The sequence below is a fragment of the Physella acuta genome, unplaced genomic scaffold (genome assembly GCF_028476545.2).
Source record: "Physella acuta isolate Inbredline_101_S28 unplaced genomic scaffold, ASM2847654v3 ptg001275l, whole genome shotgun sequence".
NCBI lineage: Eukaryota > Metazoa > Mollusca > Gastropoda > Physidae > Physella > Physella acuta.
Window position 1 is genome coordinate 197,501 of NW_026732790.1, and position 27,782 is coordinate 225,282.

General features: G+C 35.3%; 1 protein-coding gene across 5 annotated transcripts in view; it reads left to right on the forward strand.

The window, feature by feature from the left end:
- LOC131957883 (cys-loop ligand-gated ion channel) overlaps positions 1–27,782 on the forward strand; it is a 121,537-nt gene that overhangs the window by 36,269 nt on the left and 57,486 nt on the right. The window contains exon 1 of one of the 5 annotated variants that reach the window (XM_059322702.1): positions 3,596–3,776. The exons of 3 other annotated variants lie outside the window; for them this stretch is intronic. In XM_059322702.1, coding sequence (XP_059178685.1) covers positions 3,654–3,776 — 123 coding nt within the window. In that variant the 5' untranslated portion in view covers positions 3,596–3,653. Of the gene's footprint in view, positions 1–3,595; positions 3,777–24,116; positions 24,294–27,782 lie in introns of those variants that run through there. One more of the 5 variants, XM_059322703.1, reaches the window with a different exon arrangement.

The window sequence follows — 27,782 nt, forward strand, 5'->3', positions numbered from 1 at the left end:
CAAAAGTTAACCCTAATCTTAACCCAAACCCCAACCCCAACCCCAACTAAACCTAACCCAACCCAACCCAACCCAACCCTAATCCTAATACTAATCATAATCCAAACCCTAACCCAAAAGTTAACCCAAATTTTAACCCAAATTTTAACCCAAATTTTAACCCAAACTCCAACCCCTAACCCAATCCTAATCTCAAACCCAACCCCAACCCAAACCCCAACCCCAACTTCAACCCCAATCCCAATCCCAACCCCAAACCCAAACCCAAACCCAAACCCAACCCCAACCCCAACCCTACTCCTAGTCTACTCAACCCTTTACCTGACAGTACATATCACTATCAGTTTCTGTCCAGTCTGTTAAAAAAAAAAAACTAAACAGCCATTATGTTATGAAAATGGTGATTTTTTTCCCCGTAGATTATTCATAAAGAAAAACAGCCACATGATGCAATGTCTAGAATCGTGATGTCTTGTATTTCTTAGTCTATTTTTAAAAAACATTTTTAAAATTTTAATTACAATGTCATTTTTTTAAATGTATTCAAAATATTTGCAATATGGTGTCTTCAAATGTAATGCTTATCTAAGATTTTGTAAACTTTATATTTTTATGCAGAGGATGAAAGCAATGTTAATTTACCTTGCGCTGCTGCGTACATTAAGTGGAGCTGGATATAAAAAAAAAACGAACGATTAATGGATGCTTCGTTATATCCATAGTTAAGGGCACTATCGATTTCTGCTTACTTTGATTGCATGGAATATATTGATACAGAAAAAACGGTAATTTATCGAAGTTGTTTGAACAAATTTGGTTTTTTAACGCTACATAACCATAAAACCACTCAAACGTTTATCTGGCATAATAAAAAAAACCTGGTCGTTAAATTAATACTAATCCTGACGATTGGATTGACTTAAGTTTCCTTGGCAACGACATTGAGTTGGACAATCTCCACCTGCTGTCTATATATATATATATATATATATATATATATATATATATATATATATATATATATATATATATATATATATATATATATATATGTATGCATGTGTAGGGGAGGGTGTATGGATGCTTACCCCACACCTCTCGAGTTCGAACCCCCGGGAAGTTGAGACTTGTAAGCTGGAGATAGCACATTCTAGAAGAGGCAACTTAAAAAAACAACTACTGCCTTGTGGTTTGTTCTTGAACAGACAGACAGACAAAGGCTTTGGAAGCAAATCCAGAAAAAAAAAGCCGACTGAAATTGCTGGAGGAAATCCTTTTCAAAGTTACAATTTCGAACGAATAAGAATACGAAAAAACTATTGCTACCTTGCAGTATGTTTTTAACTAGACAAAGATTACTGAGGTTGGTCCAGTAAGCATGCTGAAGCCAGAGTCAATGTATCATTTGCGCACACCATGTTGTCACATAACCCTTATGTTGGAGGTAATCCTATTCCAAATTAAGAACGAAGAAGAAAGATAGGAGTTTGGTAGATTTTTGGAATTTAAATATTAGTCCCGGTACCACTTGTATTCGAACCTCGCTCGTTTAGCGAAGTATCATCTCAAGTTATCAAATATTTAGACCAGCAGACCTTACAGTTACTTAACATGTTTCACAAAGCCTTGCTGTCGCACGCATCACATCATTAAAACAAGTTTAATTGTTTAAAGCAAGAATCTAAAAGCCTGGTATTATTAGAATGTGCATCGATTGTCCTGTAGGACGGCAAAGGAAACATAGCTTGACATAGCGTCTGGAAATCTGATACCTTCATACCTAGCCATAGCTGGAGAGGTTGGATTTTTTTTTTTTTTTTTTTTTTTTTTTTTTTTTTTTAAACTTAACGTTGCTGGAATAAATATTGGAAGAACTAGAAGAGAGGGAGATAACTGCTTGTAAAATAAACAACAGTTCGTTAGTGATAGTTTGTTGAGACCATTTCACTGTAATCTTGGAATTTAAAATAATTTTATTAAATTCTAGTTTGTGGAGCGTGTTAAATTGTTATAGTATTCTAATTTGATTTTGAAATTGACTTGTCTATACTTGGCCTTTTCGTAGTATGTTTCTGGAAATTAATTTTTCTAAAAGTGTGTGCTGATTTTGTTGGTGATTACTACACACGTGGTACAAATAATGTGTTGATACAAAGGATTGTAGCTGTGGTCTATACCTTTTTTTTTTTAGCCTTAATGAGCACCTGAAGCAAATACGTACACGCCGAGCATACATGATACAGGTGATGATACAGATCAACTCTGCTTTATCTGCTCAATTTTTCATTGTGACCGAAAAGGTTACATTTTGAAAACATAAAAAAAAAATAAAAGAAATATATGTCGCCAAAAATGTGAGAAGCATTAGCTCATTATCTCATGCTTCTTTAAATTAAACAAGGTCTTTCTGGTCTAGTATTAGAGGTCTGGATATAGGATAAAAAACACAACTTATTTATATTCCGATACCAAAGAAACAAATTAACTCTACTCCAACTACAAAAATGTATCGGGAAGTCCGAAACTTTGGCTAAAACTAACGGTTAAGTTAATAAAAGAGTAGGTAAATGTAAATCACTCGAAAATACGATGCAATTTTTTTACCCTCCACCCCCCCCCCCCCACCTCCCTCATGCCTGTTTTTGACAATGTAGACACCCTTTGTGATAAGTTATAGGTGACAGAGGGAGTTAATTAGAAGTAAACATGGATTTAACGAGCACTGCTGTCATGACACTTGGTAATTTGCATAATTTTCACCTCGGCGAGTTAGGTCCAACTTCAGGGGAGAGAACTAAAGCCCTTGTCGCCAAGGGGACATTACTCGGGCTTCATTTAAATTAGGGGTTTTGTGACGTGGTTACATGTGTAGGTTTCCTGTCGGTTTGTTTCCAACTTTTTTGTTTTCGTTTTTCGAATCAGGATTGTCTAACGGATAATTTGTATAGAGTTTTGAACTTCCTTTGTTGTGAGAGTAATATTAGTTCAGATACATGTATTTGATACGTGCATTGATACTGGATGCTTTCTGATTGGATGTTTTTTTTTTTCTTTAAAATATAAACATAGACTTGTTTATTAGTGAAATATAATAAGTCTGTGTTTTTGTCGTGGGATAGTATTGATATCTCACTGAGTTTTCAATAGTTGGATTAGGATTTTATTTGTTTGTTTTTTTAAATTGACGTCTACATATTTCAATTCTTCTTCGTCGTTGGATTTTTAGTTTTAACAATGACGAATTAATAATTTAACAAACTAATCGATATTAATAACGATCTAGTTACTAATGAATGCAATTTAAGTCATAATGAAAGTTGGATTTTAGTCTTGAATTTCGGTTCTGTAATTGGTTATTATAAATTTTAATTAAGTATTATTCTCTTGTGGATGGATACAGTTAATTAGATTTTCATTTTGAAAAAAAACTGGTCTCATTAGATATGCATTGTTTGTAGATACACACTGCTAATTAGGTCAACGTTGTTTTCAGATTTTAATTTTATATTTAATCATTGTTCGTTAGAGGTCGTTTAACTTCATGCTTAATTAGTTTAGTGACTGTACAACTTGAATTAAAAATTATTCGTTTAATAACAATACTAAAATAGAAAAACATTAGCACCAATTGAAGCAAGTAACAATTTTTGACAATGGAAGTTGAAGGCAAGAGGGAGATTAACGACAACTGTATAGCCCTCAATGAGAAAAGGAAGAGATTATCTCGCGAGAACAGCCTGGGTTCGATTCCCTGTACGGAGAACGCTAATGAAACGGTAGGTGGTCTGTATATTTTTATAAGAAAACACACACACACACACACACACACATATATATATATATATATATATATATATATATATATATATACCGATTCAGCCACAAATAAATATGTTCCACATTTTCCACGCATGGGAAACTGCTTATACTTTTATAAACAGCAACTTACAATTATATATCTTAGCATACGCTTTCAATTGTAAAACATCCATTCCTTGATAATTCATCTACACAATATCACCTTTAGAATATCACCTCCACTGTAATGCAATTAGTATAAACGTCTTGTACAAATACATTCATACACTAATATAAGTTTCAAATACATTTTTTAAAATTTACATCCGTGCCCCTTCACACCTAGCAGTTTTATGGAGATGTATAACGTGCTTGAAATGTAACATTAATGTATTCAACATAGGAAGCGGAGTCTACAGCACTGTCCAGCTAATCTGTGAAGTTATGGTGTTTGGTCGCACTTCATATAAAAATGTACATAAAAATGTACATATAAAAATGTACATAAAAACATGTTGATATAATATATATATATATATATATATATATATATATATATATATATATATATATATATATATATATATATATATATACATATACATATATATATATATAAATACGCGTGTGCAATGAAAGGTCAAAGTGACCCCCATAATAAACAAAGCCACTGTTCCTAGTTCCTTCACCGACCTGAAATTGTACGGACGGACCTCTCACAACCCCTGACGTTGCTATTTCACTAGTAATGTTTTATTAACACAAACTTTACCGTCGTCCACCGTCCCAGGCCTGCTTTTAATGGTTGGGCTAGGCTTAATGGTCCTACTCTCGGGCTCCCATGCTTTAGCGACCACAGTGAAGAAACAATGTATTATTCATAGGTAGGGAAAACACTGGGTTGTATCGCCGTGAGGTTATCAAAGCATGCATTGTTTTCTGTGTGTTTAGTTTTTATTTTGTTCTGTGTGTTTGGGTTGAGATAGGCGTTCATGTTGCTGGTTGTCTAGACTCGAGTTTCCAGCCATTGTCTAGACATTGTAGTTTGACTAGACAGAAGGGAATATTGATAACTAGACAGGAGGATCATATTATCGACAAAACAGAAGGCTCGTATCATTGTCTAGACCGACGGCTTGTATCACTGTCTAGAATGAAAATTCGTATCACTGTCTAGACTGAATATTCGTATCACTGTCTAGACTGAATATTCGTATCACTGTCTAGACTGAATATTCGTATCACTGTCTAGATTGAATATTCGTATCACTGTCTAGACTGAATATTCGTATCACTGTCTAGACTAAATATACGTATCACTGTCTAGACTGAAGGTTGGTATCGTTGTCTAGGCAGAATCATTGTTTAAGGGTCGGCGTGGTCGAGTCGGTAAGGCTCATGGTTGCTAAATCGAAAAGTCTCGAGTTCGAACCCCCGGGCAGATGAGGCTCGTTAGCTGGGGACAGCCACTCTTCTAGGAAAGACAACTCCAAAATCAAACAACTGCTGCCTTGTAGTTTGTTCTTGGTTGGACAAAGGCTATGGAAGCAAATCCAAAAAGAAAAGCAGGCTGGAATCGGATTCAATGGCATCAATGGTGTATAACCAGTTGACACGTAATCCTTAATTGTGATGGAAGCATGGTCGAGTCGGCAAAGCTCATGGTTGATAAATTCGAAAAAAGTCTCGAGCTCAAACACTCTGGCAGATAGATTCTAAGGCTCGACCAACACTAAAAATTAAGAACGAAGAAGAAGAAGATTGTCTAGATTCGAGGATAGTGTTATTATCTAGGCGGAAGGCTCGTGTCGTTGTCTAGATAGAAGGCTCGTGTTATTGTCTAGGGGCTCTTTGCGTTGACTTGGGCCCAGGATTTGAACTCGAGAACCTCGTATTAACAGTCATTCCTTCTGCCGTTCAAATTCGCCGTTTCCTTCTTTATCGTTCTCGTATATAACTTTTAATATATCTAGACAACCCCTAATCATTGATTCTACAAAATATTGGTACAGAAAAATAAACATTTAGTAAAACACGGGATATCTTTCATCATCAGGAATTTTCTGGTGCGAAAAATAAACATCCCCCACTTAAATCCTCATCAACCTATCCCAATATTATCAACCTACCTCTATTCTAAGGGCGATTATTTAATCAGCCAAGTTACAAAGCTGTTGAATAGACCTACTCTCGTTAACACAAGATGGCTTATAAAATAAGAGGACCAAGACTGTGTTCTGGTGTACGAGTATATAGGCCCTCATTTTTTGTATTTTGTTTATCCTACACTTCGTCTTGAAATATTTACTTAGTTTTTTTTTTAAATTCTAAACGAGAGGATCAAAAATCAAATGGAAATTATGCATTATTCTTGTAAATGTAGGCCTATATTTTAGACAACTACGCAGTTCAAATAGTATGAATTTATTAAATCACTGTATATCTTGCATTATCATACAAAAATCAAGATTAAATATTTAAAGTGCTTAGCCTACATTGGCCCACCTTTAAAATGATGTCATTGGGTTTTATTCTACACTATACAGGCTTACATTTTTTTTCTCCTTGCATGTACGCAATAGGGCTCGAATTTCTCATCCCACCGATAGCTATCGGTGTGGGCGTGTTTTTCACGGTTCACTGATTCCACTTTTTACCTGTTATTTTGGTCCGGACGAGTGACGTAAAAACGGGTCGGTCGTCATTACTGAATCAGGTGTGTCGCTGGGAGTATAGCACACTGGAATGTTTGCTTTCAAAGGGTCGCGTTACATTTAAGCCTTAAAAAACACAGAAATGTTTGAAGGCGTATGATCTACATAAGGCGTGGGTTCATATGAACATTAGACCATGAAATTAAACAAAATATGTTGTAAATATATACAAGTATTGTCTCGATTAATATATAGTCTATTTCAGATCGTATAAAAATTTAAAAGGTTCTTGAAAATTATGCGTATAAATAAATTCAAATAAAAAATTAGAGTTATTTTTATGCGTTTTACTAGGGAATTTACTAGATCATTCATTATTAGATTGACATCAGTATAAAATGTAATGATTTATAAGACATGTATTAGTTTATAATCATAAAACTTGAACAAACGAGCCCAGTATTCCACAAGAGACCATCGCTAATCTTAGGTGTAGAATCTTCATCTTCGTTCTTAATTCTAGAGTTAGAATTGATTCCCTCCAACCCAATTAAGTATTGCGTGTGAACTTGTTAAGCGCCATAAAGCCCGTTGACTCCGATTTCAGGATTTGCTTCCATAGCCTTTGTTCAACCAAGAACAAACTACAAGGCAGTAGTTGTCTGATTTTGGAGTTGTCTCTCCTAGATAAGTTGCTGTCTCCAGTCATTCAGTGTCATCTGCCTGTGGGTTCGAACTCGGGGCTTTTTGGTTCAGTACCATGGTTCTCTATTCAGTGGGAATTTCACGGTCAGGAAATTTTCCGAAGTTTGAGTTCAGGAATCATAAATTACTCTTTATGTTAATACAAGGTTTATGTCGTATAATGCTGCCTTATATACTACATGCACACATCCTTTCTACTGAAAACTACACTTATAGAAAGCTGTACTGTATGTACGAATACCAGAGTTTCTTCCAGGCATCTCTTCTGGGGAGTGGGGGGGGGGTCATAGGCCCCCCGAAGAAAGTCTACAGCCCCACCGAACGACATGGAATTTATATAGAAAACATATCCCTTTACCAATGCCCCCCTCCCCCCCCCCACCCCCGGAGAAAAAAAGTCTAGAAGAAACACTGACGATTACAACCGATAAATTGAATAATAGTAGTTTACTATGTCTTGAACTTTTTACACTGTGGCGCCTTGTGGCATTGTCAGGGTGGGGGACGGACGGACACACACACACACACACACAAAGAGTGACACGAAAATAACATACATCGATATGTAAAGAGGAAGTCTGCTTCTCCCATTTCGTCTGATCATTTATTGAAGTCGTACGCCTCGTTAGGCACAGTGGGAAACAATGGCAGGTTGGGCGACACCTACTGGTCTATGGTGCGACTTCCTCATATTATGCACGGTAGTTAGCGGAAGGAGTGACTCCATTGGTGAACGCAGGGGGGAGGGGTCGTCATCCGTCCTAGTAACGCCACTAACAAATTTTCAAGAATTACGCAATGCGTTGTCGAAGCTAAATTTTTAGTATATCTAAATTTTAAACTCGAGTGACGGTTCTTGAATTGAAGCTCCGCCCCTTGTAAATCTACATGTATAATTTTCATCTACCCCACCCCACCACCCCCACACCTAATATCTATTGCTTTTCTAGTAATGTCGCTCAATTCGATGATGCGCAAATGAAAATTGAATTTTTTTTTTTCGTATGGAGAAAAGAAAAAAAAAATCGAGCCTACTCTCTAGTCGAAGCGACTAACCTTTTAATAAATCATTTCCCGCGGTACTCCTTGGTGTGTGTTGATTTTTTCTCGGTGACGTCATCCTCGCGCGGCTAAGTGTCAATCTATTCAAACAGGTTGCCGTCTGCTTGAAGTCTGTCACGCACTGCGGGTGCAGGGACATTCGGGGAGTATTTTTTTTACCTCACTTACCTGGCCAAAAAGGTAAACATACCAGGCATGGGCGACTGGTTTCGCAACGGGCGTGTTCAAGCAACCGTGACCAGGGCTTAAGTAAGTCGGTTTCTGCGACCGGGCAGTTAGACTTTTGAAAACAAACATGGAGAACGGTTCGTTCAAGAATGACATTTACACGGAGATTGCCGAAACTAAATCTACCCCGAAGATATCGAGGGAGAATAGCCTAGAGCTTCCACAAATGTCTGACGATGGAAGGGTATGTTTTGATTTTATTTTAATCGTGTATCCGATCAGTAGTGGTTCACTTATATGTAACGCATGTTACAGTATTTCAACAACATATTTAGTTGCAGTGTCGTACAGTATAATAGAACATACATCGATACATATAAATGTAAAAGCATAAATTAATATACGTATATACTTACATTTATCTAACATTTATCGTGAAATATTTTTAAGTAAGTGCGCACATAAGTAAACATGTAGATATGCATGTCTCTCTCGCGACACTTAGAACCAAACGCATATATATATACATATATATATATATATATATATATATACATATATATATATATATATATATATATATATATATATATATATATATATATATATATATATATATATATATATATATATATATATATGTATATACATATACATGTATATAATATATTTTATATTTTATATATATGCGTGTGTGTGTGTGTCTGTGTGTGTCTGTGTCTATGTGTGCGTCTGTGTGTGTGTGTTGTGTGTAAGTGCCGGAAACCATCTAATTTTAGCAGTTCTGTTTATACCACGCGTCCAATAAACCGTCCAACTCTGATCTAATTAAAGGCTAATGGCTCACCCCCTCACCTTCCCCCATCTGGTCCTTGACATTCTCCAGCACCAAGTCCCACAGGTTCTAGAGTCCAACTTGAGCATCTCTTCCTTGCAGCTAAATGCTAATTAGCTGTGTATTAAACCCTTACTTCTACTTGTTCTTAACGACAATGATCACACTATTCTTGACAACTGGAGGATCATTATTTGTCTTGCACAGTATTTGTTACATATATATATATATATATATATATATATATATATATATATATATATATATATATATATATACATATATATATATATATATATATATACATATATATATATATATATATATATATATTTATATATATATATATATATATATATATATATATATATATATATATATATATATATATATATATATATATATATATATGTGTGTATATACTTTTATATATGTATATATGTATAGTATATATATATATATATATATATATATATATATATAGAGAGAGAGAGAGAGAGAGAGAGAGAGAGAGAAAGAAAGAAAGAGAGAAAAAGAAAGAGAGAGAAAGAGAGAGAGAGGGTGGGATGGATGGAGATAGATATAGATATATCGCATAATTGTTTTTAATATACTTCGCGTCACTTGTGACACATAATTTCGCGTCATAGTTGATAAAACTAAACGCGTCATTGTGAGTCACATACTTCACATCAGTGTTGATATTACACGACGTCTGTGTGTTGATATCATACGCCGTCTCAGTGCTGTTCTCCCCTCATTGATTGCCACACATTAGAACCCGACCACCCAATTACCTTGTTATCTCTGATTTCCCGTGGTCTACACGGCTCACGGTAAAGGTTAAGTTATCACAGCCTGCAACAGCCAATTGAATCACGGGATACAATAGATGTATCTGTTACTTTGTTGCTTGTATCTGTTACACGGATTTCTCCTGGTCAGTAGTGTCCCAACTATAAATGGCTCTGGTTGTGTTGTGAAGGCATTCTACCCCATGATATTAATGTGTGCATATCTACTGCTATACAGAGCGGTACACACGTGTGTTTGTGTGTATTGTGTGTGGGATACTTTGCAGCGACTTCACAGGGTGGGTGTCATTCGTCGCGGTGACGAGCTGTCTCTACCCCTCCCCCTTCAAATATTTAGCATTTTTTGGTTTATTGTCAAATCTCTGACTCTATTCATTCATAAATTTAACTGGATAAAACATTGTCCTGACAATAAATGTCACGATTTTCTTTATTTTTCGTCACTCCCTAAATGGTGTTACCCGGTGCGGACCGCGCCCCTTACCTACCTTTCCCCTGTATCGAAGTTACTTATACAATGGTATATCGAGAAAGCGCCTAACAATGGTATATCGAGAAAGCGCCTATGTTGCCAACAAAAAACGTTACACCTCTAAATAAGAAGACTACCTTCTTAAAACTACTATATTAAATGTGTTTAGTTTCCTAACTGTCCATGTAGTATACTTAATGTATCAGATGTGTGTGCTCAATACATGAGTAGTTTTTAAATCATAAGGTTATACATACAATTACCAGCAATTTAAAATGAATACTTCTCTCCATTCTAAGCAAAGCCCATAGATCCACGCCCATAAAATTGAACACAACAAACATGATATTTCTTAAACATATTTCCGGAATCATGATATTTTCTTAAGCATGTAACTTCCTTAAAGCATGATGTTCGATGAAGTATGATACACCCTGAAGCATGTTTTCCCATCATACCACATTCTCATTTCCTGGGTTCCGAGTAAACAAATTACCCCATCAACAGGCAATTTGATTACGACATGCAACAGATAACGTTTATCTAAAGGTTAAATATTAACGCGCGGTGCTACATTGGCTGAAAGATTGTGCCTATCATACAACGTTGCATCAGGTTTGTAGGGTTAAACCAATGTTTATCTCACAAACATTTAAACATCCACAGTTACTATATGTCTTGTAAAGTTTTACTGTATTTTCAAATTGAGAATTTAGAAATAATTTATTTTCTACTTATTTTAACGTCAAGAATGTTTTTTTTTATATAGTTAAGCTCGATATAACAATCTATGCTCATATCTTGAATATTTGGCTAGGTACCAATTAAAGCTAAGTCCACTCGGTTGATTTTAATTGAACTAATGCACACTTTCTAGTAGATCGCTCTACACAATAACCACAGTATTCCTAATTAATACATTTGTTTTCAAGCTAAATCGGCTATACTTGGCTATACTTAAAGCATGTAATCCCGGCCACTAATATATCAATTGGTGTCATCCACAACTTTTATAAACATACATGGTAAAAAAAATACTGAAATGTAGAACAATGGATTAAAGATTAGCTCATATTATGTTCTGCTTTTTTTTAACAAAGCGAGAAGCACATTTTTTTTAGTTATATATGTTTACCATACGTGGCCTAGCGATAGAGCGCTAGACTACTAACCCAAAAGGCGCGAGTCCGAATCCGTGTTCAAGTCAGTAGAACGTCCCTAAGTCCACACTGCTGTGATAGGTATCTAACTAAATTATCGCTTTAAATGCCGAGTCCAAGAAACATTAAACCAGAGTTTTTTCCAGGCATTCCCGAAGAGAGTCTACCGCCCCTCCCCCCCCCCCCGAACGAAATGGGATTTATATAGAAAACATATACTTTTACCAGTGTCCGCCCCCCCCCCCCCCACACAGAAAATATCAAGTGCCCCCACCCCTGGGAGAAAAATGTCTGGAAGAAACACTGATTTGAACTTTGTCCGATAGATTGCTAAGTCTAAAGATGTTTGTTTTTGTACATGTTTGACATACAGTTTATTTAAGTTTAACACGAAATAAAACGAAAAAAAAAAAGAAATTATTAAAAGCATTTATGATCTACAAATTTCAATTTTTTTAACAACAATTTACTTAGATGGCAAAACTTCAGCGACTTATTTAAACTCAGGATTGATGCATACTTTTAAAAAGATCACACCCAACATAAAATAAGTTGTTCTAACTTTATTCAAATAGTATGGCATTCACTTCTTCGACACCAACGAAAACGATCGATTTGTCGGTTTGTATTTTTGTCCTTTTCTTCTTCTTCTTCTTCGTTCTTAATTATTAGTGTTGAAGGGGATCGAGATTTATCTGCCAGTAGGTTTGAACTCGAGACTTTTTTTTTTCGAATTTATCAACCATGAGCTTTTTGCCGACTCGACCACGCCTCCAACACAATTAAGCGTTACGTGTCAACTGGTTATGCGCCATTGAGGCCATTGACTCCGATTTCAGCCTGCTTTTCTTTTTGGATTTGCTTCCATAGCCTTTGTCCAACCAAGAACAAACTACAAGCAGTGGCGTAGCGAGGTCGGGTGTCACCCGGTGCGGCACTTAATGGTGTCACCCCCCCAGAGGCATAGAGACCCTTCCCAGGGACAAAGTTTCAAGTTTTCGATTTGCACCCCCCCCCCTCAAACTTTCGATTTGCACCCCCCCCTCGAGTTTTCGATTTGCACCCTCCCCTCAAACTTTCGATTTGCACCCCCCCCCCTCGAGTTTTTCTCTATATATTTTGCTATTTTTTGCCTTGGTGTCACCCCCCTAAATGGTGTCAGCCGGTGCGGTCCGCACCCCCCGCCCCCCCCTCGCTACGCCCCTGACTACAAGGCAGCAGTTGTTTAATTTTAGAGTTGTCTCTCCTAGAAGAGCGGCTGTCCCCAGCTAACGAGCCTCATATGCCCGAGGGTTCGAACTCGAGACTTTTCGGTTTAGCAACCATAAGCTTTACCGACTCGACCACGCCGAACCCCTTTTGTCCTTTGATATGGCTAGCAAATGATACATGACACCTATAACTGTGTATGAATGTCCATTGGTCTCCTACTCCACTATGTGTGTATGTAGGCAACATGATCAAACTTCTGAACCATATTTTAACCCAACCTCAAAAGCTTTAACATATGTAGTCATATTCCAGTTTAAAGAATTACCATAAATCAATATTATGTAGAACAGATCATTCAAAACCTAGCAGTGTCATGTCTTTTCAATTGATTTAATGCAGGATTTAATATCCGGTATAAGGCTGTATTTGTATGGTACTAGTTTTTTTCAGTTTTTTTTTTTATAGTTTCGGTAAACTGGTTTATCATTGTAAAATGGTTGAGAGAAGTATTCGCTCTTTTCATCTTGGTGGCGCACCTTGTATTGGTGTGGGGTGCAACACAGTGCAGCATCCCACACTATTAGTTCTAGTAGTGTGTAGTACAGTAGTGTGGGTCTTCATGTGGTAAAAATAGATTTTGCATTAAAGTTAGAAAACACAAAGTACATTTAAAGCCCCTGGGTATTTGAAATTGAAATAGATTCATTGTAATTTAAAGTCGTAAAGATCGGTTTTTTTATTTTTTTTATTTTTTTTTGATTGCGTAGTCATAATGAGTTTTAATTTCATCAACACCCCACACGACAACCAAAGCCTCTTCTCCCCTCAAGCACCCCCCAGCACCCTTCCCCACGTGCTAACCACACCCCCAACCAGTTTATAATCTCGACCCAACTAAGCCTGCAGCATGTACCTCATAAACAAGTTTTGATTCCTTTCATTTTTTTTTCTTCGAGCCCAAATTGGGTTTCATTCATCTATTGAATACTAAAAGGACGGCCCATGACTTGCTTTGCCAGAGCTTAGGTGTAGAGAAAAAATAATTGGGGATGGTGTTTTTTTTATGTAATCCGGTTTTCAGAACCACGTTGGGGGGATAGTGAATGGAGATTTAAAAATCGCATTTAAAAAAAATAAAGATACGGTTCACAGATTTAAATTGTAAAATAGTTTAAAAACCTTTTTATGAAGTGGATCAGAATTTGTTAGCGAGGTCATATGGTTCTAGGAATGCTTAGCTTTTATGTAATATTTATGTTTATGGTTTCCTATTCTCTGAGAAAGTTGAGTCTTATGTACTTGTTCATTTGTGTAATTATGTAATAATGCACTATTATGTAATATTTATGTTTGTGTTCTTCTAGTCGTTGAGAAAGTTGTAGTCTTATGTACTGTATGTATTTATGTAATGTATGTACTGTGTGTGTGTATTTATATTTTATAACGTAAGGTGGGTGAAAGCTTGACTGTTAGTATAATGATTATGTTTAAGTTCAGTTTCCTCTTAATGCTTTTCTTAAGTGTAGTTCAACAAATTCCCGAAATATAGCCAAATGTCGTTTTCCTGAATGGTAGTTTTCTCAAATGGACGTTTTCTCAAATGGACGTTTTCTCAAATGGACGTTTTCTCAAATGGACGTTTTCTCAAATGGACGTTTTCTCAAATGGACGTTTTCTCAAATGGACGTTTTCTCAAATGGACGTTTTCTCAAATGGACGTTTTCTCAAATGGACGTTTTCTCAAATGGACGTTTTCTCAAATGGACGTTTTCTCAAATGGACGTTTTCTCGAATGGACGTTTTCTCAAATGGACGTTTTCTCAAATGGACGTTTTCTCAAATGGACGTTTTCTCGAATGGACGTTTTCTCAAATGGACGTTTTCTCGAATGGACGTTTTCCCAAAAGCAACAAAAATTCCAACCTACATTCATCTGTATGCGACAAATATCCATATTGACGTTTTCCCGGATTTTCCATCTTTTGGTTCATTGGTCGCCTTTGGGTAAATTTCTCTTCGGACAAAAGGCGTTCGGCGAAACGACAAATACTAGGCAAATGTCTTTCTGGCTAATGTCCGTCTCCCTTTCTTGTGTCAAAGCGACCGAACACTCGTTTATTAAAGGTAAACTTGTATGCCTAACTACATTTCCTTGTCAGAATCTGCTAAATAGATATTCCTCTAATTTTTAAAACATGCTTTCTGAAAACAATTACTAAGAGGCGTAGCGACCCTTCCCGGCGCCCGGGGACAAACTTTCGATTTGCAACCTCCCCCTCAAACTTTCACATTGCACCCCCCCCCCCCCCCCTCAAACTTTCAATGTGCACCCCCCCCCCTTAAACTTTCAATTTCTTTTTCCAACCCGTTTTGGCGTCCCCTAAGGTCGGCGCTCGGGGACATATGGTCTCCCCCCGCCACCCCCCTCGCTACGCCTCTGCAATTACTTTTACAGTAAGTATCTAATTAGTCCTGTTTCAAGTCACTTGATACATAATTCACAGCCTGTCACATAAAGCATTTGAACGTTCCATTGTTAGTTGTAACAATTAGTTTACAAAAGTTGCTTTATGATAGTATTATTCAGCAACACATACATGCGTGGAAAAGATACGATCCATGACTTGAAACACTGAAAACCTTATTTAAAAAATCGTGCGCCCTTGAAATATTAATGACGTTTGTCTTTGTTGAGAGTGTTGTAATGATGCAGTTACTAGTAACGGAGCCCGTCGCTATGGCAGCGGAGCTACGGGGCGTGAAGGACGAAGGCTCCGATGTAGGTATTGCTCAACGACGACACATGCAAGTTTGATGAGCCTTAGGGCATAGATGATGACATTAACAGGCATTGTTGCGGGGGCATTGTTAAACAACCAGGGCACTCCAGAAAATTACAGTGAAGTTAAACTGACAAATTAGTGTGAGGTAATTACAGTCAAACATTTAGGGCACTGAACACAATTTCAGGGAATATAAACTATGACGTCTGTTTGTGATACATTACTGTCAAATATTTAGGTCATGAAATAAAATTTCAGTGAATGTAAATTCCCACGTGCTATATTGATATTTTAATGTCAAATATTTATTGTATGAAAAAAAATTCAGTGAATGTAAATTATCACGTCATTTTGTGATACTTTCCTGTCAAACATTTAGGATATGAACATAAAATGAAAAACTATAAAGTTTAGATTTTTAAAAATCATTCTAAGTTAAATATCAACACATGCATATTTAACAGCCATCAAAAAACAGCATTAAATTTTGGAATCCATGTAAGCATCGACGATTACGTTTCTGTAAGTTGTCCAGAGTTGCTAAATCGTTTAAAGTTTGTCAGAGATTTGCCGTCGACGGTGATGCGATTAGCGGTCAAATTGGCCGAAGCATTAAACGATTTACACGTTTAAACTTAGTCTCTGGTCTGTTGGCTCTGGCTTTAAATAGAATCGTTGTTTACGCTCTAATTCCATCCGCCCGAATGTTTGATTAGACGTCACTTCCGGTCACTTAACTGGGTTAAAGTTCTGAAATTCTGGTCCACCAAATTCTTTTTCCATTCAAGGTATACATACTGGTATATATATATATATATATATATATATATATATATATATATATATATATATATATATATATATATATATATATAATTCTATATGCATATATTATATATATTTATATATATTATATATATTATATATAGGCCCTATATATACATTTCTATATGCATATATATATATATACATACATACACACACACATATATATATATACTAGTCAATATATATATATATATATGCTTTTATCATATGTATATCAGTGTATAAGCATAGGCGAATGATTGCATTTATGCATATGTTAGATGCTGAATGCAAGCACTTTAAACAGGGGCTTTAGTAAATGGGTGTGGTAGTATACATTGTGAAAGAATGTATCAGTGGCCATCTTAGTTGTCACCTCATGAACTAAAATACTCCACGATCACCTCCCTTTTGACACAAATGAAAATGTGTTTATAATGTGCCGTCCTGTATTCAAGTCCCATAACCCAATCACTTATCGCTAATGGTCTCCCCTGAATGGTTACAAATGTTGATAATCCAAGTCATTGAACAGATTCTGTCATGTGGACAAAGACGAGGCTATTGATAAGTAAATGTTTGAATTCCCCTTTTAACTCTGGCGACGTGGTGGTAAAATGTAGACCCGATAATCGTGAATTAAACACAGGCGTGAATTAGAAAAACACGCTTTAAACGCGAGATTACCACGTTGTTGAACAGATTGTAAACATACGTTTGATTGAAAAGATAAGGCTTTTAGATATTGGAGTGGTCCGGTATGACGAAGGTGGGTTTACTTCGTTGTTAAAGGTTAAAGTTCAAACGTTTTAACAACCTTAGAAGATTTCACGTAATACACACATGTATATATATATATATATATATATATATATATATATATATATATATATATATATATATATCAGAGGCGTAGCGACCCTTCCCTGCGCCCGGAGACAAACTTTCGATTTACACCCCCCTCGAAATTTCGATTTGCACCCCTCCCCTCTCAAACTTTCGATTTGTTTTTTAAACCCATTTAGGCGCCCCCCACCCTAATTTCGGCGCCCGGGGACATATGTCCCCCCCCCCCCCGCCCCCCCCCCCTTGCTACGCCTCATATATATATATATATATATATATATATATATATATATATATATATATATATATATATATATATATATATATATATATATATATATATATATATATATATATATATATATATAATCGAATTTTATTGCGTAGTGTTAATATTTTATTTAGTTGAGAAAGGCTTTGATGTTATATTTAATAGTAAGGGATTATGTGGCTGGGCGGTAGAGTGATTAATTAATCCATTAAAAATATTAATTATTTGTGGAGTCACTCCAGTTAAATGCATTGGGCCCGGGCAAACGGTTTGCCTCGCATAACTTGTGAATGACGTGGCCACCAACACAAGTAAACTCTACTTAAACTACCCTCTATTAAGCAATTCGCCAAAACAAACTTGAAACAAACATGTCAGTGATGTTTAAACTTTAGTTTAAATAAGATTAACAGATTAACAGATTAACAGATTAATAAGATGAATGAGATTATGTTTAAAGGGTATCGCCATTTTTCCGTTCGTTCCCTAGACGTATGGGTCAGATGAAGTAGAGAACATCTGCTTCAATGACCTCGGCATACACATTGATAATGTGGTCAGCACTTTTTCAGGCTGCCTAACATGAGTCAGGTACTCATCTGAGCTGGGTGGACTTAGAGACGCCCTTCAGACTTGAGTCGGAGATTCGAACTTAACACATTTTTGTTAGCAGCCGTAAGCTCAACCATTCGACCACTGGTGTTAATACTTGTGAATATTTGAATAATATTTCCTAAAAACAAACAAATAACTAACATAAATTTAGTGTTTCCACACTGAATTCAGTAGTGTAAAAGAAATAAAAGAAAAAATAATTATGTCTGATATAATCATCAGTATTCATTGATTGGCATCGCAATATCAAGAGTAACGTTTATTGATTTTTCTTGTTTCATAAAAAAAACTCGTTCATTAAACGTTCCTGATTTAACTTCACTTAATTAGACTTTAGAACATGCGTCCTTAAAATAGTATGGCACCTTAACGTACTAAGCACACATCCTAATTGGGAGAAAAAAAATATCCTACATAAAAATAATTTGAATTGGTGAACTAATTTATAGATCGTTATGAAGAAAGAAGGAACGATTCTCGGACACATTTTATTTTATACGACAAAAAAGTCAAATCAGCCTGCGCTTAGGTAGGCCTACTCTAAAACGAATCTTCGTCTCTAAAGCAATTGTCGAGAGACTGCATACAAACAAATTAATCATGAGCGATTTGAATATGTCTTTTTAAAAAATTAGCTTTCTAAATATTTAGTTATCTTTACATAAACTAAGTAATTTTATGTTTATGATTATAAAAAAAAAAGTCGGTTAAAATCCAAAACAAAGTCCAGGTCTACTGATGCACATTATGTCATTGACCGGGTGTCACACGGTCGGATTCAGGCATTAACGACAACCGGAAGTGATGAGGGGGTGGTATCGACGCGATCCCCGGGGGACAAGGTGTTACTACTAGTCGCTGGTTTAGCCAATTAACGGGCCTCGAGATTCTCGTTGTTAGCTCCGGGATTCTCGTTGTGTTGTCGGTTGGACTTGGACAAACCAAATTAGCTGACGCAATGGGGCTTTCAACACAATGGAAACATGTTGAAATGTAACAATCTATTAGCTTACTTTCCAGGGCTAGTCTCTATCATAGCGGCTATGATAGCCTTATATTGTATACACAAAATATAGATAAATAATGCATCCCTTAAAGAAGTAAAGATTCCTCTTAGACCTAGCGATACATTAAGCAGAGGAAGTAGATTTTATATGTTTCTTGACTTCGTATATGAAGGCGTGTTGGTTTACTTTCAAGAACTCTATCATAGCCTTATATTAATTCTACATAATAAAAGAGAAATAATACATCTCTTAAAGAAATAAAGATTCCTCTTTAGAACTAGCAATTAGTTTAGCAGACGAAGTATAGTACATGTTATTTGACCTTGGTATATGAAGTAATGATGTGGTCAGCATTATGTTCACTTGCCTTTATTTCACTAACGTAAGTCGCAAGTGATTGCACTCGGGGAGTTCTACAGTAACATATCCAAACTAGCAGTCAAACACTCTATCATTCGACCACCCTGTACCAGTAGAGAAAACACAAAATATTCTATTTCGATATCCCATAAAACTGTGTCTCATTTGCTTTCTTGATATTCCTGCACAATTTATTAGCATGACAAAACCGTTACATTATGTACCATCAAAGTTTAAAGCAATCATTATATGATTTTAAAAATAAAATTATTTAAATTTTTTTCAAGAACAGTTTATTAAATTCGTTGTATGACATATGTCCGTCAGTTGCACTAATTTTGTCAGTGTATTAACGAGTTTGAGACGAGAAGATACTTCAGGATTATCTAATAATCAATTGCGTGTAAGATACTGTCTCAGATACTCAAACATAAGGGAAATCTATACAAAATAGTTATTGTTTTGAAACAGCAGCTAGAAAAAGAAGTTTGAAAAGTGTTGGTATGAGTAATTTAAAAACAACAACTGGCGATTGATTGGTCTCACATAAAAAAATATTTTTAAACTTTAACATGCATCTTTGATGCTGTACTCAATGAAATAGTAGTATATTAAAATTCAATTTTTAATATGCATGGAATGGAATATTTGTTCTCTTGTTTGACATGAAGCAGATTCACATGTATAAATCGATGTGCATATACACATGAAGGGCGAACGGTGGCGAACACAACCACACACTGCCACATCACCCCCACACTACACTCACCAGTGCCACATACATTCACATACATACACTTTTATCATGCACATACTCTACCACACACACTCTCCCACACAAAGTCAAACATACACTACACACTTACGCAAGCTCCCTTTTCTCAAGCACACACAACTACACACGCAAAACAACACTAGGCCACAACCCCCTCACATTGTACTAACCCCACTTTACATATACACTTTCATCCTGCACATATTCAAACACACACACACACACACACTCTCCCACACAAAGTCAAACAAACACCACACACTCACACGAGCTCCCCTTCCTCTAACACACCCACACACTCAACCGCACAAGGTCACAACCCCTCAAACCACACTACCCCCACTACTTCCTCACACACTTTATCCTCCACACACTCTCTCACACACAGCCACCCAACCAATATCTTCCCCTTCCACTTAGAACCCACCACATACACACACAACCACACACAACTGTTGCATGCAGATACATGTCGGTAGCCACCGCTACTCGACAACAACACGACAACACGACAACACGACAACAACCTGACGACGCACCCTCTCATCGATCCCATCCTTCTCGTTGTCATGGTAACGCGTGTAGGTATCTGATTACGACAGGCTGGCGACAGCATAAAAAAAAATAACTCGAACAACAAACACACGCACGTGAAATGTAAAAAAAAATGTCCAGGGGAGGTAATTACACGTGAGTAATCGTTCGTAAGATGGCACTGGTGCCTCACTCACTCCTGTCAAGGAAAATAGGAGCTCAGCATGCGACACTTTAAAATAATTATTTTATCAAAACAAAATTTGTTGACATTTTGCCATCTTGTTCGGCGGTGATCGCCCTTTGCCCTGCAGCGAAATTTTAAATCATTTAATTTGAGTTATCACCCATGAGAAGTTCACGACAACCTCTTTGATTCTGACTTGGAAGAAAAAAATAAAAACAACATCAAAGCATCATTTTTTTACATTAAAAACATTGATAATACACTGATAAAGTATGTAGATGAAGCAAAGCTAAAAATTTAAATGCTTGGCTTTATGTGACAAAAACATATTTTATTTAAACTATGTCCATAATCACATATTTCTCATAATCACATGAACTCATAATTTATTTGGAAATAGAGGCATTTGAATAGATAGCTATCATATAGAGGTCACAAACTAAATACCCTAGCACTAATTATTTATTTACTTAAAAAATAATACTGTTTTAATATTGCAGCAATATTTGGCAATTTTAATGTAATCATGGTTTTATTATAAAGAAAATGTTCAATTTTCTTTTGAATTAACTCTAGTTTATTATTATTTTTTTAAATATATATTTTATCTAATATTTTAGCATAAAATAATACTAATATGAAACATTTTTGTCTACAGAATAATTCTACAAAAAAGAACTTATAAATATGTTTAAGTGGGAAAATTTAATAGTAACAAAATAGAAATTATTTTCTTTGCATTTCTTTGTCAAGGGAAACAATCTATCGTTTTTTTTTATCGACTACGCCCATATTAAAGTAAAGCTTCACATAAAATTGGATCATGGATCCTGAATGGGTGTATCACATTAACAATAGTAGAAAAAAATCTTTAAAGGGAAACAAATGCTACAATAGCAGTACATATGTTTTTCCTGTTTGTTCTTCTAGTTTATTATTATAACAACCACAGTATAAATGTTGCTAATATCAATGTTAAATCCGATATAACGTGTCTAAACAACATACTCGAAGGATACCAATAACATGGTCCACTATCATTTATATTTGTGATTAGTTTCCACTTTTATCAGACAAGTACTAAGTTTAAATACACTACATGCTAGAAAATATTCGTAACTATTATACATTTATATGTGTATATATATATATATATATATATATATATATATATATATATATATATATATATATATATATATATATATATATCGATATATGATCGATTCCCACTGCTAATTAGTCCATTACTGCCAGACTCCAGTTTTTCTTTAATTGGCGTCACTATGCCTGAATGGATGATTTGAACGCTAGTCTACTAAAGGTTTGCTAGGGTGAACTATCTCTTGACCCCTAGCGGGGAGTATTGATTTTGAATCCTCTCATATCGTTTTTAGAGTAAAATCCTTGATTGCTATATTTATATAACCGGTAGGTCAATACAAGCTTTAGAGGACCGTAAAATTCAAATGGTACATTCTAGATGACTGTAAGTGGTGGGCTGTAGCTTGAAGTGAAACCGGAAGTTGTTTTAAATGTCTGCGTATCCATGGACAACCGTTGTAAAGGCTCTTGCAAGTCGTGACGAAAAATTTCGTTTCCGTTTTCGTTTTATGGATTCAACACATTTTACCTCTGTGTAATTAGATATCTTTTCCGCAAGGTTAGTGCATGATTGGTATTTAACAAAGTTCAGATGTAGCTCCTGTTCAAAACGTGCTTGGAATGATATTTCGTAATATTGTTTTATTGAGTGAACTTTGGACCCTGTCAAAGGTTAAAAGTGAAGGATTTTGGTATTTTAAATTTTCTTTTGCAAACACAATATTGTGCTTCTTAAGGCAGATAAACTGTGTAGCTAAGGGACATAGTTTTTACGTTATCGAATTTTAAACATCATACATTTTAAGGTTGCTTTAATTTTTGTCTTTTATAAAACACCGAGTGTATTTTACTCAGTAAGATGTTTTTTATTCCAGCATATAACCTTCTTTTTCATTTCTATGCTTGTCTAATATTGTGCATTACGAAAGCATGAAGCTAAAATGTCTAAAATATTAGATTTTATAGACAGTTTAAATATGTGAACTTTTTTCTTAAAACGTGTATTGTGTGCATTAAGTGCTTGCAGCGCATGGGTCTCCAATTGCTCTTTCATCTCCAACTCTCAGGAGCATTGCGTCATATATATTTATTTTTCTTTAGTTGATATAAACTATTTAACCCAGCTATACTGCAGAAAACCCGCCTATACACGCTGAAACAGACAGACAAATGCACCATTAACTTTACAGTTCGGCCACTTTATCGCATACACGTTTCTTTGACTCATCCAACGCAGAGGCGTAGCGAGGTGGGGTGCGCGGGGGGGAGGGGGTACATATCTCCCCGGGCGCCGACCTTAGGGGGCGCCAAAATGGATTGGAAAAACAAATTAAAATCTCATTTTAGCTGCAGTTTTGCGTTATAAATATAAAAAATATATAGTGGGGGGGGGTGCACATTGAAAGTTTGAGGGTGGGGGTGCAAATTAAAAGTTTGAGAGGGGGGGTGTGCAAATTGAAAAGTGAAAGATTGTTCCCGAGTGTGGGGGGGGGGGGGGGGCGACAAATTGAAAGTTTGTCCCCGGGCGCCAAGAAGGGTCGCTACGCCTCTGATCCCACGGCCCAGACTTATCGTTGCAGTATGAAAATATGTACTACAAAAATGCTACTTAAACATGGCGCGCGTAATCAACAAACGCACTTGAACAATATAATGTCAATTACCCGCTGACAATACTGATATTTCACATGGGAAAGGTTGCAAAATACACCTCTATCTGTGTCTTTGTCTAGGCATTTGTCGATCGATATGAAGGGCGGTGTAAGCTTTAAAGGTAAAAAAAAAAAAAAAACAACACGAGGGGAAGGTGGGGGACGTTGCGTGTTTTCCTTTCTATCGCATTGTTTATTTGCTAGTCACGTGATACGGTGGGGGCAGTAGGGGGGGTCAGACCCAGCTTGACAGGGATTTGTCTTATTCATTGGTTTGTAGCCTGTTAATGAGGTTTACGTTGCCTGGTGTGAGGCACGCTGGCCCGGGGGATATGTGACTGCTCCAACTACACCTGTAGCCTGGCCAAGTTAGCGGACGACCAAGAGAACTGAGGTATGGTACATAACGGAAATGTGGCCCTCGTCCGGTTTACTAAGGGCTCGCCGAGTTTGGTCAAGTTGGCATCGAAGGTAAATATAACGGTGTCGTTGAGAATCAACAGTCATGCCATTTGTCTCTAAAACATTATATATATATATATATATATATATATATATATATATATATATATATATATATATATATATATATATATATATATATATATATATATATATATATATATATATATGCCACTGTAAATGCGACTTTGTTGAGTTGCATGTGTAATTATATGTGTGCATGTATATATATATATATATATATATATATATATATATATATATATATATATATATATATATATATATAAAGTGCATGGTTCATGTTACTACTAAATACAAATACATGTTACCTCTGTGTGTTTGTATATGGCTAGTTGTAATATAAGTTGTTTATTGTAGAGGAGGGATACTGCATAAATGGATTATTTTTCAGTCTAAAATGTTTAATTCCTCAGATTAATGTTATCATGATTGAAATTGGTATAAACACTGTACTTTAAGTGTTCAAAAGTGTGTAAAAGTTATAGAATAAAACTTTAACATCTTTTTAAATCCCAATTTCAGTACATGCATATATAGATATATATATATATATATATATATATATATATATATATATATATATATATATATATATATATATATATATATATATATATATATATATATATATATATATATATATATATATATATATATATATGTATATGTATATATATATATATATATATATATATATATATATATATATATATATATATATATATATATATGTATATATATATATATATATATATATATATATATATATATATATATATATATATATATATATGTATGTATATTAACATTTACGAGTTATCACGATGGCTTCAGGCATCTCTTGTAGCGTCATTGAGTATCTGAGTCCTGATGAATATTTTATCCGTTGTTTTGTATCAACATCTGGTGATGAAGTTTAAAGTTTTTAGATGTACTCGTGTCACCTCAGACATGCCCACCTCATGACCCCAAACCTGCATGCACATTTCGCGACCCCTAACTTCACAACCCCAAATCTACGAGCACTACTCTGCGATCCCTGACTCTGCGACCCCTATTACTTAGTATCCCTGAGGATTTTACGTTTATCGTTATCATACAACACCACATAACCTCCGGGCTCCGGTATGTTAGTTCTGCGCACGCCTCGTTATAACCCAAACCCATGTCCATTCACACTGTTATCAAGTTTGATTCCATCACGTTCCACAATCCTGTGCTTACCATGTGTAGTATGTCACTACTGTTCTATATGCAATTCCAATGTTCACTTATGAACAACAACAAAAAACAACAAAAAAAAAACAACGAATGTAATATAAAAAAAGAATGATCATTAGGAAATTGTTGCCTATGTTAAACAGTTGAAGATAGCATTAAAATAACACTACACTGTTCGCTCGAAATATTATATAAGTTGTGAATGTTTTGATATGTTTAAAATGGTTACATATTTTAAATACGTATCGCTAAGTAATATGAATCTTCGGTAATTAAATTGAAACTATTTAAAAATGTAATTTTTTTTTCAAATTAAATATTTTTATTATGCTGTAAAGTATAACGGGTTTTATTACTAGTATAAAAAATTATTCTGGCGATGCAGCAATGTGGAACGGAACAAGTCATGCTTGACTCTAAGGCATGCTCTGAGGCGTTATCTCATGGAATGTATCAGTTACGGTGACCTAAGTTACGTTCGATAACTCCGTCGTCAGCAAGGGAAATAAGCATAAAAAGATTATTTTTTTTTAAAATACGATTCTCATGTTTTATTGTAGGCCCCTATTCCCATTTAGGGTAAATATTTATTATTATTATTTATACTTATACTTACTGAAAAAAACATACGTTAAATAAATGAAGGTTCTCTATAATCCTATAATTCCTATTACCCAATAATCAACATATTCGATACAATATTTCTGACTTAAAGTCGTGAAATCCCACAGACTGAGGATCCCTTCCGTATAGCAGAACATTCCAGAAGTGTCAAGACATAGCTTGGTATTTGAATAATTGGTGAAATTATAAGCAATGGATTGCATATAGGGAGTCAACAAACTGCATAAAAAATTCACTGAACATTTCTAGTCTGAATGTCAAAGTGTGTATTACAATCAATACGACGGAGAACTGTTTCATGGTACCAAATAATTGATGTAGATATAGCCAAGTAATTTATTATATTTTAGTCGTTTTTATCTTTGGGTGGTCTACCATTACCGATATAAATATAAATTATTTCGTATAAAATTTTGAAAAAATAAATTTTAATCTCTGGCATTTGTTAGAAATTAATTGATTTTGTTTTTTAATATTCGCTTTAAGTTATCTGGGTCGACCGTATTTCTAATGTGAAGCTCAGTTTAGTGTGTTGGACTTTTGAGCATATAGATACAGTACATCATCTCTTCATATGCCGAGGTCACAGAAACAAGTGAACTCTACTTCACTTGCCCTATGGACCGTCAGGTTTGAAAGAGAACTTGTTTTTACTTTTTGTGTGTACGGTGATCTAAACTATAAGAAACGTCGACATTTGGTCAATAAACGGTCTCGCTGTAGCCTATAATATACACATTAGTGTGTACACAGGAGGGTACATACGTGTTAAAATCGGTGTGTGTATAGTTTGTATATACTTACAAGACATACAATTCGTGCATACATTTCATCTTATGCTGTAGAAATACCATGGGAAAATTAACATTTGCTTGAGGTCAGTTATGTAAATTGATCAGCCATTAGTTCAAGCATTACTGAACAAGAAGATCGCTTTATCCCCCTTTACATGGCGCAGTAAAGTATTATTAGACGAAATATAATATCCTCATGATTTAAGCGTTTTAAAAACAAAGGCATAACTGGTATCAACACACCCTTAATCTTTATAACAACATTATTTATTATCTTTAGCAATCAAGATGGTATTTCTTCTCCCTGAAGTACAAAGCTGACGTCTATTTATTTATGCTGCAGACAGTGAAATAAATTTTAAATCTTTGTTGAATCTAATTTTTTAATTAATTTTATAATGGACAGCATTTATGATTCATTGTAACTTTGTTTATAAATTGTCAAAACTTTAGATCCTGCTTAGTCAACTAATTTGCGGATTAAGTTTATGACTAATTAAAAAAAAGGGGGGGGGGGGAAATAATAACCATATATGTGAAAACTTAAATATTAGATTCACCTGAATCTAGGCCATACTACTAAAGTTTGGGGGGAAGGGGGTATAAGCATACCTGTAAAACAAATATAAGAATCACCTGGGTCTAAGCTATAGGTACTACAGTTGACTGGGGGGGGGGGGGATTTAACATACCTGTGAAAACATACAGTTGAAAGGGGTGGGGGTGGGTGGGAAGGTTATAAGCATACATGTGAAAACTTAAGTATTAGACTCACCTAGACCTAGGCTATAGTTACTACATCTGACTGGAGGGGGGTATAACATACATGTGAAAA